At 40.4% G+C, this 16814-nt stretch overlaps 1 protein-coding gene and 1 long non-coding RNA gene across 2 annotated transcripts in view; both read right to left on the bottom strand.

Moving 5' to 3' along the window:
* LOC135104886 (uncharacterized) overlaps positions 1-8329 on the bottom strand; it is an 8694-nt gene extending 365 nt beyond the window's left edge. The window contains exons 1-5 of the mRNA XM_064012610.1: positions 8187-8329; positions 3562-3913; positions 3124-3237; positions 2680-2861; positions 1-1280 (exon numbers count right to left, since the gene is read on the bottom strand). The exon at positions 1-1280 is cut by the window's left edge and continues 365 nt beyond it. Of these exons, the coding sequence (XP_063868680.1) occupies positions 1262-1280; positions 2680-2861; positions 3124-3237; positions 3562-3891 (645 nt within the window). The 5' untranslated portion in view covers positions 3892-3913; positions 8187-8329 and the 3' untranslated portion in view covers positions 1-1261. The remainder of the gene's footprint in view (positions 1281-2679; positions 2862-3123; positions 3238-3561; positions 3914-8186) is intronic.
* Positions 8330-15126: 6797 nt separating this feature from the next.
* LOC135104887 (uncharacterized) lies at positions 15127-15605 on the bottom strand. Its single transcript, XR_010270583.1, has 2 exons — positions 15507-15605; positions 15127-15212 (listed from the first exon to the last, which is right to left on the bottom strand). It is a non-coding gene; the product is annotated as an uncharacterized LOC135104887 (long non-coding RNA).
* Between the last annotated feature and the right edge of the window lie 1209 nt (positions 15606-16814).

A 16814-nucleotide genomic window follows, 5' to 3' on the forward strand; every position in this document is an offset into this window, starting at 1 on the left:
AGGAAAAAACATGTAAGTAAAGTTAACAAATTAAATGTAAGGAGTTACAGACCCTGTAAAGAATAATTGATTAGTCCACTGCTAATCATTATATCACAGTACTTTTAAGAAACTTAGGGAAACAACCAGTGCAAAAATAGACATTTAACCTTATTTGTACAAGCTTTTAACCCAGATCATATCCATATGTCACCATTAATCCTCTAAAGCCACACAAAAAAAGAAAATGAGTATTTCTATGGGATATACTAACTAAACAAATCTACAGAAATGCTCAGAACAGTAATAAAGAAGCTTCACGTATCACTTGCAATAACATAGAGAAATAAAAAAAAGGTAAAAAATGCATAAAAAAAAAATAAAATAAAAATATATGCATCATATGGTACATGAAGAATACTTCCCAATTTGGAGAGAGAGAGAGAGAGAGAGAGAGAGAGAGAGAGAGAGAGAGAGAGAGAGAGAGAGAGAGAGAGAGAGAGAGAGAGAGAGAGAGAGAGAGAGAGAGAGAGAGGCATTGTGTGGAGTTGAATATATTTGGAAGCAGATTTATGCATTTTTGTAGCTCAATTCTGTCTTTACTTCATTGAGTTTTACAAGTAGAGATCTTGTTTTTGAAGTGTTACCTTTGTCATACTTGATACCTAAGAGATGGGATGTTGTGAAACGGAGGAAATGTTCACAATTTTTTGGGTGTTCAATATTAATAATAATAATAATAATAATAAACGGTTTATTATTTAGGTAGTTGACAAACTGAAAATGTACATAGGGGATGGGGAAAAACTTAACATTAATCCTAAAGGTAAGTCTAATCTAGGAGTGAAATACTATTGATTGATGGCTCGCACCATGGTGGGAATCGCACTGAGTCTGTACCGGTCCGTGCGCAGCACCTTCAGGGGCGTTATTTTGTTGTGGTGTCTGGTGGCATGGACCGGGCGAGGCGCGTCGGGCGGCAGCATGTTTCTGAGATGTGGATGATGCAGTAGTCCCCTCCCAAACTTCTCCAGAGCCTCTCGGTGCCTGGTGGATATTCTGGACAGACTCAGGGTGGTCAGGGCTTCTTCATAGGTGGTGTATGCAGGGCCAAGGATGACCCTGCACGCCCTTTTCTGCACACTCTCTAGCTGTAGCTGTTGAGTGTGTGTGAGTGTGTGATTAAACACAAAGCCCTGCTACCAATGAGACTACAGCCATAGAAATACATGTTGGTTCAGCTACAGGTGCACCATCAAATACACACTAGACTGCCCTGTTCTTAGTTCTTCTTCTGGTACCTTAAGAAAGAAATAATAGTGTAAACATTAATAACATTTTGACATTAAAATAAAATTTATATGTAGATGTATATCTTAAGGTGATAATATATTCAGAAATTTCAATATATACACACCACTCTAAAATCAAAGGTACTGAAATTTAACCTTAGTAAAAATGGAGTCTTTCCTTTCTCCAAGCAGGTGAAGTAACCCCAATATAACTAAGCAAGCATCTGGTGCAAATAAATAAATATATAAATAAATATGATAATAAGTAAATCAAATAAACAAAAGAAAATTAACTGTGTAAGGAAAAAGTGAAGATATGGTCACATCCAATAGGACAGTCCACTAATTTGAGTACCAATCTTTTAAAAGTCTCCTGTAATTATTGCTTTATCACACAAGAATTAACAAAAATAAAGCTCCTCGATGGTTCTACTAATTATATGAATGACAAGCATTTTGATTGAATGCTCAGAATGACCAGTATACTAATGATTTTTGTCCTTTGTGTCACAGCACCAAATCTTTTGTACGAGTATGCAGTTATGTTTTTTACTTAGAGACACTATTTGGGTAATATCATAATGCAATAATGCTTTGTCTAGCAAGTCCTTGTAAGAATATGATGAGTACTGATCGAAAAAAAAAAAAAAGAAAGAAAGAAAGAAAGAAAACCCCAGCCGAACCTACATGCCCCGACATGACGCACTGATGTTCCGAACTCCCGATTCTTCTCATCATATCCACCAAAACAGTGTGAGAAGTCCTGAACTTCATCACAACCATGGAAGAAACCTTTATCAGACTGTTTGCACTTGTGCTAGTGCCGGCAAAGGTGACTCCAAGAATTCTATCTCCACACGAATTAGTGACCTGTCTTATTGGACTGCAAGGGGAAGAGGATGCAGCTAACATTTCTAAAAAGATTGATAATATTTACATTTTAAATTTCAAATTGGACAGCCTATTGGGTTTATTTACACTAGAAATAATGTCTTTCCTTATGAGAGAGAGAGAGAGAGAGAGAGAGAGAGAGAGAGAGAGAGAGAGAGAGAGAGAGAGAGAGAGAGAGAGAGAGAGAGAGAGAGAGAGAGAGAGAGAGAGAAAATGCTTTACACCTATTAAAATCTTTAACATCACTTATGCTGCAAACAATTATTTAGCCATAGCACTCAGCCAAAAATTTGATAGAAGAGCAGGAATTTAACAATTAAATTAGTACCTTTATAGAAATTGGTGCAAGCATTACAGTTAGATAGGTCATGCTTAATACAATGTTTGGTTTTTGCATGCAGCATAGTTTCATGAATACTAGGCTTATAAAAGTGAAAGATGCATTGCTAATGATGAAAAGATACATATATTAAATTGCTACCAGCTACTGAAATGAACAAATTGAACTAGACATTACTCGCATTGACTTTCATCATGGTCATAGAGTTCAAGTAAGGTTTCCATATACAGAGGAACTGCTTTTCTTTTTTTGAGAATGGCAATTATTGGGAGCCTATATTTCTCCAGCCCTTTCAAAACTGCTACTCTTGGGTCTGGTTCATCCGCTTGTGGTTCTAATCTCAGGAACTCCTTGATTATCTGTAAAGATATAAGCATCAAATAATTATAAGTGAAGGTTACAGAGATGAGCATCTGCAATAACTGTACTTAGTTATGAGTGCTTATCTCCCGTCACTGAGGCCTTTGAGCCTGAGAGGGAGAATGGAAGTACCGGTAGTTAAATATCAATTACCTACTATAAAATATAAATAGCTATATACATTATAGCCCTACAAATAAAGTTGACAATTAGTAACAATATGTAGCAAAATCCATAAAGTGTACATATATACACACTTACGCCATCAAAAGTCTGAATCCACGGGTACAAGTTCAGGATTTCTGCTACAAGAATGTTCCCATTGATTATTTTTTTGCATCTCTCAGAGAGTGTCAACTGCATGAGGCGTTCAGCCTGAGGAAAATCATTAAAGTAAAATTAGTTTTCATAAGTTGACTGTCCTGCCAGCCTCCCTCTCTGCCTCATATATATACTCGTATATATATATATATATATATATATATATATATATATATATATATATATATATATATATATATATATATATATATATATATATATATATATATATATATATATACACGAGCATAATTTTTCAGTGGCTATCCACCAGTACCATTGAAATTGCTTACATAAGAGCAGGTATTTTTAAACAACACCAGTAAAGAAGTCTCTGAAATATAAAAAAGATAAATCAAGCGTACAAATATCACATACCTTATCTAACTCGGGATCTTTCTTCATCCAATGTAGAGCAAGCCACTGTCTATGTCTCTCTAATGACTCATCATCTTCTGAATGGGGCCTTGGTGGAAGGTAAGCCTTTACTCCATACATCAGTGGACACGTAGTCTCTTTTGGCGCTATGCAAGGGATCTTCTTTTTCCTTGACGTCACCTCAGTCACTGAGGAATCCTGCCTCTTTCTTGAATTCTGAAACTTGTGCTGGATGCGCAATTTCCATTGCAGCTGCAATTCATGCTCCTCGAGATCACTGTTTCTCAGGATGGCAGGAAATGATGTCAAAACAGCATTTGCCATATTCATATACTGTTCTGATGTTGGATAGCTGAAATATGATAATGATAATAATAATAACAATAGTAATAATAATAATAATAATAATAATAATAATAATAATAATAATAACATATTATTAATAATAATGTCACAATACCTTGATATGTAATAATGATGATAACAATAATAATGATAATATCAATCTAGCTAACTATATAGATGGCTTAACTCCTTTTATTATATTATTATTATTATTATTATTATTATTATTATTATTATTATTATTATTGTTGTTCTTCTTAACAATCACCTAATTGTGCTTTTGTCCCAGTGAAATTGGCAGATAGTGGGTACACTATCTGAATAGTACACTCAAAGGTGGTTTCACACCTATCAGTGCCGTATTAGCATTGTATAGGTTTAGTGTCAGTGATATCCATGTCGCTTTCGTGACGTCTATACACACATATCCTTTCAGACGTGGAGTTGGCTATGATTGTCATAATTCTTGATGAAGAGCAAGATGCTTGCTTAACAAAAAATAAAGAAAAGAAAAGTGGGTACATGAAACGTGGAAGAAAAAGAAAAACTGAAGGAGATTTTGCTACTCTGTAAAAGGAATTAATTAATGATGAAATAAAAATTTTCCAGTACTTAAGAATGTCCAAAAACTGTTTGATGACATTGCTCAGTGATGTGTGGTGTAGTGTGGTATGGTGTGGTGTGTTATGATGTGGTGTGGTGTGATGTGGTGTGTTGTGGTAAGTATAATGTACAATGTGATTAATTACATCAATTAAAAAGAGTATTTATCACCATTTCAATTTCTTCTATTTTATTTCAAACACTTGTCTGACATCCGTGAAAATTTTTAAAATACCAGTGACGACGATATTCCATTTCACAGAACGGAGATGTAACAATCAATCACTTCAGTCAAAACACGGTACTTCGCTCAACTGTCCCCCTCTTCTACACTGAACATCCTCGGTCTGTCCTTTACTTATAATCTGAACTGGAAACTTCACATCTCATCTCTAGCTAAAACAGCTTCTATGAAGTTAGGTGTTCTGAGACGTCTCCGCCAGTTTTTCTCACCCCCCCAGCTGCTAACTCTGTACAAGGGCCTTATCCGTCCATGTATGGAGTATGCTTCACATGTCTGGGGGGGTTCCACTCATACTGCTCTTCTAGACAGGGTGGAATCAAAAGCTTTTCGTCTCATCAACTCCTCTCCTCTAACTGACTGTCTTCAGCCTCTCTCTCACCGCCGCAATGTTGCATATCTAGCTGTCTTCTACCGCTATTTTCATGCTAACTGCTCTTCTGATCTTGCTGACTGCATGCCTCCCCTCCTTCCACGGCCTCGCTGCACAAGACTTTCTTCTTTCTCTCACCCCTATTCTGTCCACCTCTCTAATGCAAGAGTTAACCAGTATTCTCAGTCATTCATCCCTTTCTCTGGTAAACTCTGGAACTCCCTGCCTGCTTCTGTATTTCCACCTTCCTACGACTTGAATTCCTTCAAGAGGGAGGTTTCAAGACACTTATCCACCAATTTTTGACCACTGCTTTGACCCTTTTATGGGACTGGCATTTCAGTGGGCATTTTTTTTTATTAGATTTTTGTTGCCCTTGGCCAGTATCCTTCCTACATAAAAAAAAAAAAAAAAAAAAATGCTTCTGCTGAATTCCAAAATGATGAATTTTTTTTTTTACTGACACTGAAGCACTGAACAGCACGGAACGAACATGGCACTGATGTGTGTGAAGCGACCTTAACCCGTATCCCTCTGGAGGCATATTCCCGAAGTCTGGTAATGTTTCGGCCCATTTACTCTTGTAGCGGTAAGGTTAGGTTAGATTAAGTTACGTATAGGTAATTTTGTGCGAGAATCTCAATGAGACTATTTTAGAGAGAATCCTACAGTTAGTTTTGGAGCTACAGCCTAGTGTCCACACAGGCTGGCGGACGACTCCTTCCAGACTTCAGGAATATGCATTCTGGCCCTTCACAAGAACTGACATCAGATCCTGGTATGAACACAGGCGGTGCATCCCATGTTCTTTTGTCCCTCTTCTCATTGCCTTCCCATTATATATATATATATATATATATATATATATATATATATATATATATATATATATATATATATATATATATATATATATATAACACTCAACATCCCTACATGCAACAAAACTTACCAAAACACACTCAAAATACACTCAAAACATCCAAAACACAACCAAAACACATCACAACACCCCAAAATACCCACTACACTCACCTAAACACAACCAAATATTGAATATTCACTCAAAACACCCCGTAACATCTATAAACATCCAAATAACCCACCCCAACCACGCCAAATTTATCCAAAACACACTCAAAGCACCCCAATATACCTAAAACTCATCCAAACACACTCAAAAGATTTAAAACACCCAAAATACACTACAAAACTCATCAAACACACCCAAAACACATCAAAACATCCAAAACACACTTAAAGCACCACTCAACACCACAAACACGCCACAAACACACCCTTAAAGACCCAAAACTACTTGCACACAATCAAATACACCTCAAAAGACCCGACACACACACCCAAACTCACCGAAACACTTAAAACAGAAAATAAAACCAAAACAAACTCACTACACCTCAATATACCCCCAAACACACCCATAACGCACAAAAACATCCCACAATATACTCAAAACACCCCACACGACTCAAACCACTTACAATATAACTAAAAACATCCTAAACCACATTTAAAACACCCAAAATTCACCCAAAACACAATGATAACAGCAAATATACACCCAAAACACACCTAAACACCACCAAAACACACTCTAAACACCCCACAACATTCCTACATACATCCTAAACACGTAAAACACCCAAAACACACCAAATATTACAGAGAACTGCAGCGCAGCAAGGGAAACTAAGCTAAATATTGTTTACCTGTTTTGCCTCCTCCTCCATTTCTTTTTATTTCTTCCTTCTCCTCTTTCATTTCTCTTATTTTCTTCCTTCTACTACAACTATCTACACGCCTGACTTTAGAAACAGCTGGAAACATTTGGAAAACACTGGAAATTACGGTAAATATTGAGGAGATACTGGAGCAGACCGAGTCCCGAATCCTTGATGACGTCACAGGCGAGGTGCCGGCGCCCCGCTGCCATACGTACGTAACGTATATCATTTTGAAATTGACCCATAGAAAAAATGAAGCTAGGCTCGAATGCATTATATATTCTGACTTGACAATTACTTTAATTAATATTCACAATATCAAAACACCTCCAGTCTTAGTAGTTATAAAGAAATATTATGTGAAATAAGGAAAAAGTGTTGGAAATTTTGACACCATTAAAAACACTGAAAAGTCTACCTATTCCACTTTACACTGGTAAAAAAACATTTTAAAAAATCTGAACTATTTTTTTAAATAATGCACACTTAGTTACAAGCTACAATAAAAAAATAAAGAAGCTAAAAATTGACAAAATCACCACTTTCAACAGGACAATAAGCCTATTCAAATTCCACATACTTAACTCAACAGGAACACAACATACTTTAAAAATCATAAACGATTTTTTGAAGCAATAAAATCTTCATTAAAGCCTCAAATAAAAAAGCCAAAAACCAGGCTGGGTAAATTTCACCGTACAAACTGCCCCTTATTTACATAAAAAAAACAACACCAAATTCAGCACATTTACTTAACTGAAGCAAGAAAAACACTTCAAAAACAACGAAATATTTTTAGAAACCATAAAATCTTACTATACAAGCCAAATAAATTAATTCAGAAAAATAAAAAAAAATATTGGAACCAACAAGCCGGAACAGGTGCCAGTCCATCATGGCGGCCCTCGGCGGCGACCTCAGTGGGGGGAGCCGGCGGCCATGTTGCCTTATTTATTCCTATATAACACCAAAACCAGGCAATGACGGATATATCTGACCAGCGGATATGAAGGCTAGACATGTGGATCCATCTTGTGATATGTTAGGCTTACAATAAGTGAGAGACGAGGCAAATAATGGCTAATAACACAGCTGACGGCTTGTTTACATATTGGCGAACATTAAATATTTGAATAAATTTCCAACTCTTTTCAGACTCAGACGTAAACAAAACCTAAATATAAATAATTAACCCCTAAAAAAACTAAATAACGAATAATGAATCCTAAATAAACGAATACAAGACACTACAGGGAGGATTAGGGTGTTGTGAAGGCAGTAAGGCTGACTGAGGAGAGACTGGCCCCGCTGGACTCACCTTACGTACTCGTGCCTCTCTGGTGATGCTTGACGGTGCTTGGTGCAGGAAGAAGGTGTCGGGAAGACGGAAAGACTGGTTAATAGAGCGTGTAGGGCAAGATTGACCAGTGCTGACCAAAACACTGCAGCCAGCCAGCCGCTCGCCGTGGTAACTCCCCAGCGCCACCTGTCACTGATCCAACACCCACCCACCCACCCACCCACACACACACACACAAAAGTTGACATGCTATCAAATAATATGTCAAATAATATAAATATCCTCACTTCCTGACTCTCCTTTCCCCACTCCACCCCCGATAAGTGATTATGAACGCAATCTTCACTCAGTGCGGCACCGTGTTACCGCAGCAAACACGAACCAGGGCAGAATAGGCTCAACTGAAATGCTCCTACTCTCTCTCTCTCTCTCTCTTTCCTCTCGACTGTTTTTTAAAGCTATAAAGATGATTATCAGGGTTTTCAATGGTGTTTCTCCTGTTATTAATGTAGAAATGTTGTTAATCTGTCACTAAAGCCGTAAAAATACCCTTGAAGACCTGTGCAACTACTGAGAGAGAGAGAGAGAGAGAGAGAGAGAGAGAGAGAGAGAGAGAGAGAGAGAGAGAGAGAGAGAGAGAGAGAGATAACTAGCAATAACACACACACACACACACACACACACCAGTGCATTTATAAACCTTCAAATTTCCCGCACTTTTTCAATGCCTAGGAAGGAAGGAGCGCGAGAGGTAAGACGAGATATCCTACAAAGCCTAACATTTTCCCAAATATTACAGGACGGAGGGCAGATTTTCCTTTATGTTTTACTGACGTTCTACAAAAAAATAAATAACTAAATTACCATCGAACAAAGAAACAAGGGACAAAACATAAATAAACAATAGAAAAAATATTAAAACAGAAGAAAAACAACCACCAAAGAAATAAATTAACAGGAATGTCACGTACAGATGTGTGTGTGTGTGTGTGTGTGTGTGGAGTTGAGTTTATTCCCGACCGGTTTTGCCTACAGCTTCTTCAGGGGAACTGGGTTTGCTCCGGTCCAGAGCCTCCATATATTGGTATGGCGGCAACTCACGGTGCGCTGCCGAACCCAAAAACAGGTCGCCAATTGGCCGCCGTGTCACCTGCCTGTGACCTTGGGGTTGCAGAGTGCTGCAGCGGGATCCGCCCACACGACATCACTTAACCTCTTGTTTTAAGTTTTTGTTCACGTTGATGTACAATGCCTCCAGTACTTTCCCTTTCTTTTTGCCCAGGCCCTGGTGCAAGACCTTGGCACCCCTCCAGTTAGGGGGATGGCCCGCCTTGTCTACGTGGTTCACCAGAGTGCTGGATGTGCGGTGGTGCCTCACGTCCGCACGGTGTTCTTTCATCCTGGTGTCCAAACCCCTGCTTGTTTCTCCACAGTAGCTAGAGTCGCATCCTCCGCACGGTATTTCGTATACTATACTGTCAGGGCTGCTCCTCTGCTTCGTACGAAGTATCTCGCCAATCTTTCCCCCTCCGGTGGTCACCACACTATAACCAGCGTGGTGGAGGGCTGCACCCAGTGCCTGTGTCAAGTCGCATTCCGGGAGAATGAGATACTTCTTTTATTTCTTCTCTCTGTCCTTCCTCTCAAGAAACCTGCGCGCCTTGCCTTTCAGGTCCGCCAGGAGACCCTTCGGGTATCCCAGCTTGGTGAACGCGTCAGTTATGTACCGCACTTCCTCCTCTGGGTAAGCGTCACTGCACACACGGTAAGCTCGTAGAAAAAACCCTATCACTACGTCCCTTTTTGTCCGTGTGTCATGCACACTGAGGAAGTGTATGTAATCGTCTTTGTTGGTTTTCTGTACACTGAAGGAGACAGTATTGCCTGTTTTCACCACGAGGACATCGAGAAAAGGAATCTGCCCATTCATTTCTTCCTCCACAGTGAACCTTATCTTGTGGTGAATACAGTTCAGTCTCTCCTTCAGCCTGTCGATATTCGTTCTCACATCAGTGACCACTAGAACATCTGTTGAGCGGGGATCGGTACAGAAACTTCCAGACAGGTGCCGTGAGTTTATTTGCGGGCGCTGTTCACAGGCGCAGTTAGATTCCCCAGACACGGTCACAGCAAGTATACAACAGAGGCCTGCCAACAACCAATCAAGTGAATACGAAATCCTACACGAATTTAGCGGACACATCACAAGTTATAATATAAACATGGTCTGGAAATGTTATACTAATCCAACTCCATAGAAAATCATGTTTCTATCAAATATCACCAACAAGGTACATTCACAATAAGTACTTAACAAGATCACCCAAATACTTTTAATTGTAATCACATACACTTACATGTTCATCAAAGTTAATACTAAATAAATATATCATAATCACAATACATCATAATCACAGTACCATCATAATACAAAGTGCTTACCCAAACTCCAGGTGGTGCTTAAATCACAATAAAGGAAAACCATTGCAGGCGTGAGTGTGTGGTGTTTTAGGTAGGCGTCCAGTCAGCCGAATGACCCGAGACCGTGGCAGTACCCAAAGAGGTGTAAACCGCATTACTGGAACCTACCTCGAACTTCTAATGGTGTATCTATGTACTCCTACAATACTCCCCCCTCAAGAACGGAGTTCACCTAGTAATATAAATAGTGAGGGTGTTGATTGAAATACACTGTCCTCCCTGAACGAGCTGTACGAGGGAAGTTAGGTATGGTATGGCGAGGAAGATCAGACTGGAAATGAGCAGAAGGGGAAGGTGTAGAAGCAGAGATATCAGGCAAAGGAGATGAATTAGAGTCTAAGGTAGACATAGTCAGGTCATCTCTATCATTAGATGGTGCTTGTCTGGTGATTGGTATATAAGCTGGCTTCAAACGGTCAATAGATACAGACGTGTCACCCTGAGGTAGTCTGAGGATGAAATATTTCGGGTCACGTTGTATTACTTCATAAGGTCCCGAATAAGGAGCTTCTAAACTTTTGCGAACTCTGTCAATCCGCACCCAGACCTTTGAACATGAAAACAGAACGTTAGGAACATATGGTTTAGATGAGTGACATTCACCTGATGAAACGTTATAAAAATCAATGGCCTGCATTTCTTTAATCAAGCGGTGTATAGTATCTTTGTTTGTTGATATTGGCGAGTCTTTAGTGATAATTGCAGGACACAACATATGAGTTCCTGTGACAGCAGTGAATGGCGAGTAACTGGTCATATTAGGTGTCAAGCGATATCCAAGTAAGACTATGGGCAAAGCATAAAACCAGTTCTCTTGTCTAGCACGTATCGCTGATTTTAGAGAGCGGTGATGGCGTTCAATGATACCGTTCGCTTGAGGATGATAAGCAGTTGTTCGCATGTGATGGAAGCCAATAATTGAGGAAAGCTCGGAAAACAACTCACTTTCAAATTGAGCACCTCTGTCTGTCACTACCTGTAGCGGTACTCCAAAACGAGAAATCCAACCAGCCACGAATGCAATAGCGACGGAGCTCGCGGTGGTGTCTATTACAGGTATAGCTTCTGTCCATCTTGTCGCTCTGTCAATGTAAGTGAGAAAGTAACTGTATGGGAGAGGGTATGGGTAGTTAGGAAGAGTAGGAGGAGGCAATGGTCCAACAATATCTATATGAACAGTCTGGAAGCGATCAGTAGGAGTAGAAATAGGAGAAACTGGTGATATTGTGTGTCTGTGTGTTTTAGCTTGTTGACATTTAAGACAATTCGTTACAAACTCCTTTATATCTTTGTCCATACAAGACCAGAAATAACGTTGTTTAATTATTTTAGCAGTGGCTTTAATACCAGGATGAGATAGATCGTGTAAAGAATGAATGACATTTATCCTAAGAGAAGAAGGAACAAACGGTCTTGGTGCGTTGGTAGATGTGTCGCACCATAGAGCAAGATTAGAGGGCAAGGTATAATTGGATAATCTCTCCTTGTACAACCCGACCTCGGTGTCACCTTCCTGGGAACGAGCTATGCCACACAAGTCGAAAGAATCAACTGAAATTGCAAATGATGGTCTTGATAAACAATCGGCAACAACATTGTTGTCCCCACGGATGTACACTACTGATGATACATATTCAGAGATTACAGAAAGTTGCCGTTGTTGCCTATCAGACTTTGCAACTGACTTAGAATGAAAGGCAGAAACTAAAGGTTTATGGTCAAGGAACAAGGTGACCGAGTGGCCATCAATGAGTGTTTTAAAGTGAATGACAGCCAAATAAGAAGCTAAGAGTTCTCTGTCATAGGTGGAATAGGTTTTCTGAGTGTCAGAGAGCTTTTTGGAATAAAATCCTAGAGGCGTAGGCGTGTCATCTATAATCTGGTATAGAGCTGCGCCAACTGCGAAGCTTGAGCTGTCAGTCATAAGCTGGTTATCAGTTGCCTTCTGAGAGGGATAGCCGAGGGTAGGACAAGTGACTAGGGCTTGCTTCAAATTGTTGAAGGAGTCCCTTGCAACATCTGTCCATGAGAGAGATTCAGAAGATGGATTATGCCGTAAGAGTTCTGTCAATGAATAAGCAACATCGGCAAAATTAGGGATCATTGGTCTAAAGAAATTTAGCATCCCCATAAAACGGCGCAATGCAGTTGAAGTTTGAGGTAAAGGAAACTCTGAAATTGCAGTGACGTGGTTTTGAGGTGGTCTAATTCCATGAGCACTGACCTCATAGCCAAGGAAGGTGAGCGAGGACTTGAAAAATTCACATTTATCTATAGATAGTCTTAAGTTGTGTTTTGCTAAAGTAGAAAGAACAGTCTTAACATCAGCAATGTGTTCTTCAAGAGTTGTACTAGCTACTAAGATGTCATCCAAGTAGGTGAAAGTGTTCTTAACATTAACCAATATGGTGTCAATGAAGCGCTGAAAAGTGGAACCTGCGTTTTTAAGACCAAAGGGCATATACAAAAATTCAAACAGACCAAACGGTGTGCATACTGCAGTCTTAGGTACATTATCTTTGGCCACAGGGATCTGTAAGTATGCACGCTGTAAATCGATCTTTGAAAATATGGTCTTACCCTTAAGTGACATGGTGAGACAGCGCAAATGTGGTATGGGATATTTATCATTCACAGTTACCTTATTGAGTCCACGATAGTCACCACAAGGTCTCCAAGCACCGGGCTCCTTCTTAGGCACGAGGTGCAGAGGAGACGCCCAAGGAGCGTTAGAGCGCCGAATGATTCTGGCATTAAGCAAAAACTGAAATTCATCTTTAGCCGCTTTGAGCTTCTCACCTGTCAAAGGTCTGGCTTTGAAATGTATAGGAGGTGAGTCACCTGTATCAATACGATGGTGTATAGTTTCCACAGGAGGTGTAGTAGCTGACAACTGCAAAGGTGAAGTGAGAACCGGAAACTGAGAAAGGAGTTCAACAGCTTTTGAGTCTACCTCATTATAATTAACCAAATATGAAGAAATAGGAGAATAAGAAACTTCAAGAGGAATCTTACATTGGGTAGAGGAGTCTATTAGCGACTGGTTTTTACAGTCTACCATTAGTGAGTTAGCTGCAAGAAAATCGGTTTCCAAAATTGGATGTATAACGTCAGCAATGACGAAAGACCAAGGGAAAGAATGCCTAATACATCGTATCCCAAGGTCTACATCGACTTCACCATAACAACGTATGGGTTTACCTGAAGCATTAGTAAGAGTAACAGCAGTTGGCCTGAGGAATGGAGTAAGTTCTGATTCATTAGGAAGCAGCGAAAGTGATGAACCAGTATCTATCAAAAATTGGTAATTCTTGCAACCTATTGTGGCACTTACTCTAAGTGGCAGTCCGACGGTCGCAACTGATATTTCTACGGACTGCCCTACTAGTTTCCCGCCTGGTGGAATACGCGAGCGGGGGAAGAAGAACGAGAATTAGGGCGAGAATCTGCCAAAATATTAGAAGCTGTAGAAGAAAGTATACACCATCGTTTACATGATTTTGCCCTGTTACCATAATACAGATGGTACCTGCACACCTGAGGACGCTGACCTTCATGAAAGGCGCGCACTCCAATGGGAACACAAGTTCTAGAAAATACATTATCCTGACAAGCTGAAGTGAAATTTGGGTCTCTATTACCATTATCTCTGTTCCGGCTCGCAGGCCTGGACCCTTGTCCACCTTCCACCATGGAAACATTAGCGCTGTTGTTTACACTCGCATTACTTGAGCCATAGGCCAATAATGTCTCAGCTACACGAGCCGGTTCCTCTAGTGTAGAGCTCTCCTCATATGTCACTAGGAGAGGTCTGATGCTACTAGTTAATGCTTTCAAAAATTTTAACTTTATAAAGGAATCATCCACCCCTAGTTGAGCAGATATTTTACGCAACTCTCTCAAATACGTGGAAGGTCTGTCACACATCATGTTATTTTGATTAACAAGAGAGTCATAAAGTTCAGGTTTTGAGCTGGTGAAAAGAGATATCAAAGATTGCTTTAATTCACCATAGTCTGAAGAATTGATGACTTCATCACTCAATTGATTGATTACTCTAAGTGGCAAATTTGATAATATATGGTGAAATTTAGTACTTGAAACAGTGGTCTTGGCAAGAACAAACTGTGATTCAATTATTGTAAACCAGCGTGTTACTGAAGTCTCATCAAAGGGTGGTGGTTTGACGGCAACACCTGCGGTCACGGAAGAAACACTATCCTGCGACGCACTACTCGTAGATGTAAGTAGCGAACCCTCGTCCTGGTTCGGCATAGTTCCAAGGGCATAGATTCCAAACAGGACAAAAGTAAAATAATAGAGTACCTGGACGACCAGCATATAGTCACTGTGTAGTTATAGTCTGCCACCAATCACCACAGTCCGTAGGCCGTCCCTGCTCCACGATGATCACGTTCCGTCTAGTCACTCCGGGGTCACCACTTGTAGAGCGGGGATCGGTACAGAAACTTCCAGACAGGTGCCGTGAGTTTATTTGCGGGCGCTGTTCACAGGCGCAGTTAGATTCCCCAGACACGGTCACAGCAAGTATACAACAGAGGCCTGCCAACAACCAATTAAGTGAATACGAAATCCTACACGAATTTAGCGGACACATCTCAAGTTATAATATAAACATGGTCTGGAAATGTTATACTAATCCAACTCCATAGAAAATCATGTTTCTATCAAATATCACCAACAAGGTACATTCACAATAAGTACTTAACAAGATCACCCAAATACTTTTAACTGTAATCACATACACTTACATGTTCATCAAAGTTAATACTAAATAAATATATCATAATCACAATACATCATAATCACAATACCATCATAATACAAAGTGCTTACCCAAACTCCAGGTGGTGCTTAAATCACAATAAAGGAAAACCATTGCAGGCGTGAGTGTGTGGTGTTTTAGGTAGGCGTCCAGTCAGCCGAATGACCGAGACTGTGGCAATACCCAAAGAGGTGTAAACCGCATTACTGGAACCTACCTCGAACTTCTAATGGTGTATCTATGAACTCCTACACATCATCCACGTATCTGAACCAATGTGTTGACTTACTTATTATGCGTGAGTAATAATCACTCTCTAGCATTTCCATGAAAAGAGAAGCCATCACGGCACTTAATGGGGACCCATAGCAAGCCCTTCGTCTTGCCAATACTCTGAGTTATTAAAGGAAAACGATCCAAATTTGACGCACAATTCCACCAACTTCATGTAATCTGGCTTGCACACTGGTAGGCGAACGTCACTTATATTCTCCAGCACTTTCTCCACTGCACGTCAGGCGCCATCCACCGGAACGTTAGTGAAAAGAGACGTCACGTCAAAGCTCACCATCTTTTTCCTGGACATGTTAACACTTTCTAACCTCTCGATGAGGTCACTAGAGTTTCTTAAGCGTGCGTCACTGATGTTTCCTAGGGCTGATGACAAAGGCTTCGCGAGAAGCTTTGCCAGTTTGTGAGGGGCGCTACCCACGCCGGAGGTGATGGGGGATAGCGGAAAACTTGGTTTGTGGGTCTTCGGCAGGCCCCTCATCCTGGGAGTATCTGGGTTTTCCTCCAGTAGAGGCAGAAGATTCCTGCCCCTCTCCGTCTTGTTGGGGATTCTTCTTACGACGGTGCTGAACATCCTGCCCTCTTCCGCTGCCTTTCCGGTGCTCTGTGCGTGGTATGTATCCTGGTCGGCGAGCAGGTCCTCCATTTTTTTCACATAGTCGTGCCTGTTCATGATTACAACTCCTCCCCCTTTGTCGGCAGTGGTGACGACTATATCGTTGTTGTTCCGTAGTTCCTTAAGGGCCCTTAAATATCTTCTAGGTAGTGTTGGTACGTTACTCCTGGCCGCTGTTGAACAACACACCACAACACCCTGCTTGAAAACACTCATTGTATCGTTATCCTTCCAGTGGCTGTTCCTACCAACGTAATCTATCGGACCCTTGGTGCTCACACCAGAGTTAAACTTGAAGCCCAGTGAGAGTCTCTCCATCTGCACAGGTGAAAGTGTGTATGAGGAGAGATTCTCGATGGTCTCAGGGCGACCAATGCCTACTGAACCTTCAGAGAAGCTTCTCTTTCGAAGCTTTGAAAGTCATACTCACAAGCGTTTATAGCTTCCAGTACTGATTTCACAATCCAAAGCC

The sequence above is a fragment of the Scylla paramamosain genome, chromosome 11 (assembly GCF_035594125.1).
Source record: "Scylla paramamosain isolate STU-SP2022 chromosome 11, ASM3559412v1, whole genome shotgun sequence".
NCBI classification, from domain to species: domain Eukaryota; kingdom Metazoa; phylum Arthropoda; class Malacostraca; order Decapoda; family Portunidae; genus Scylla; species Scylla paramamosain.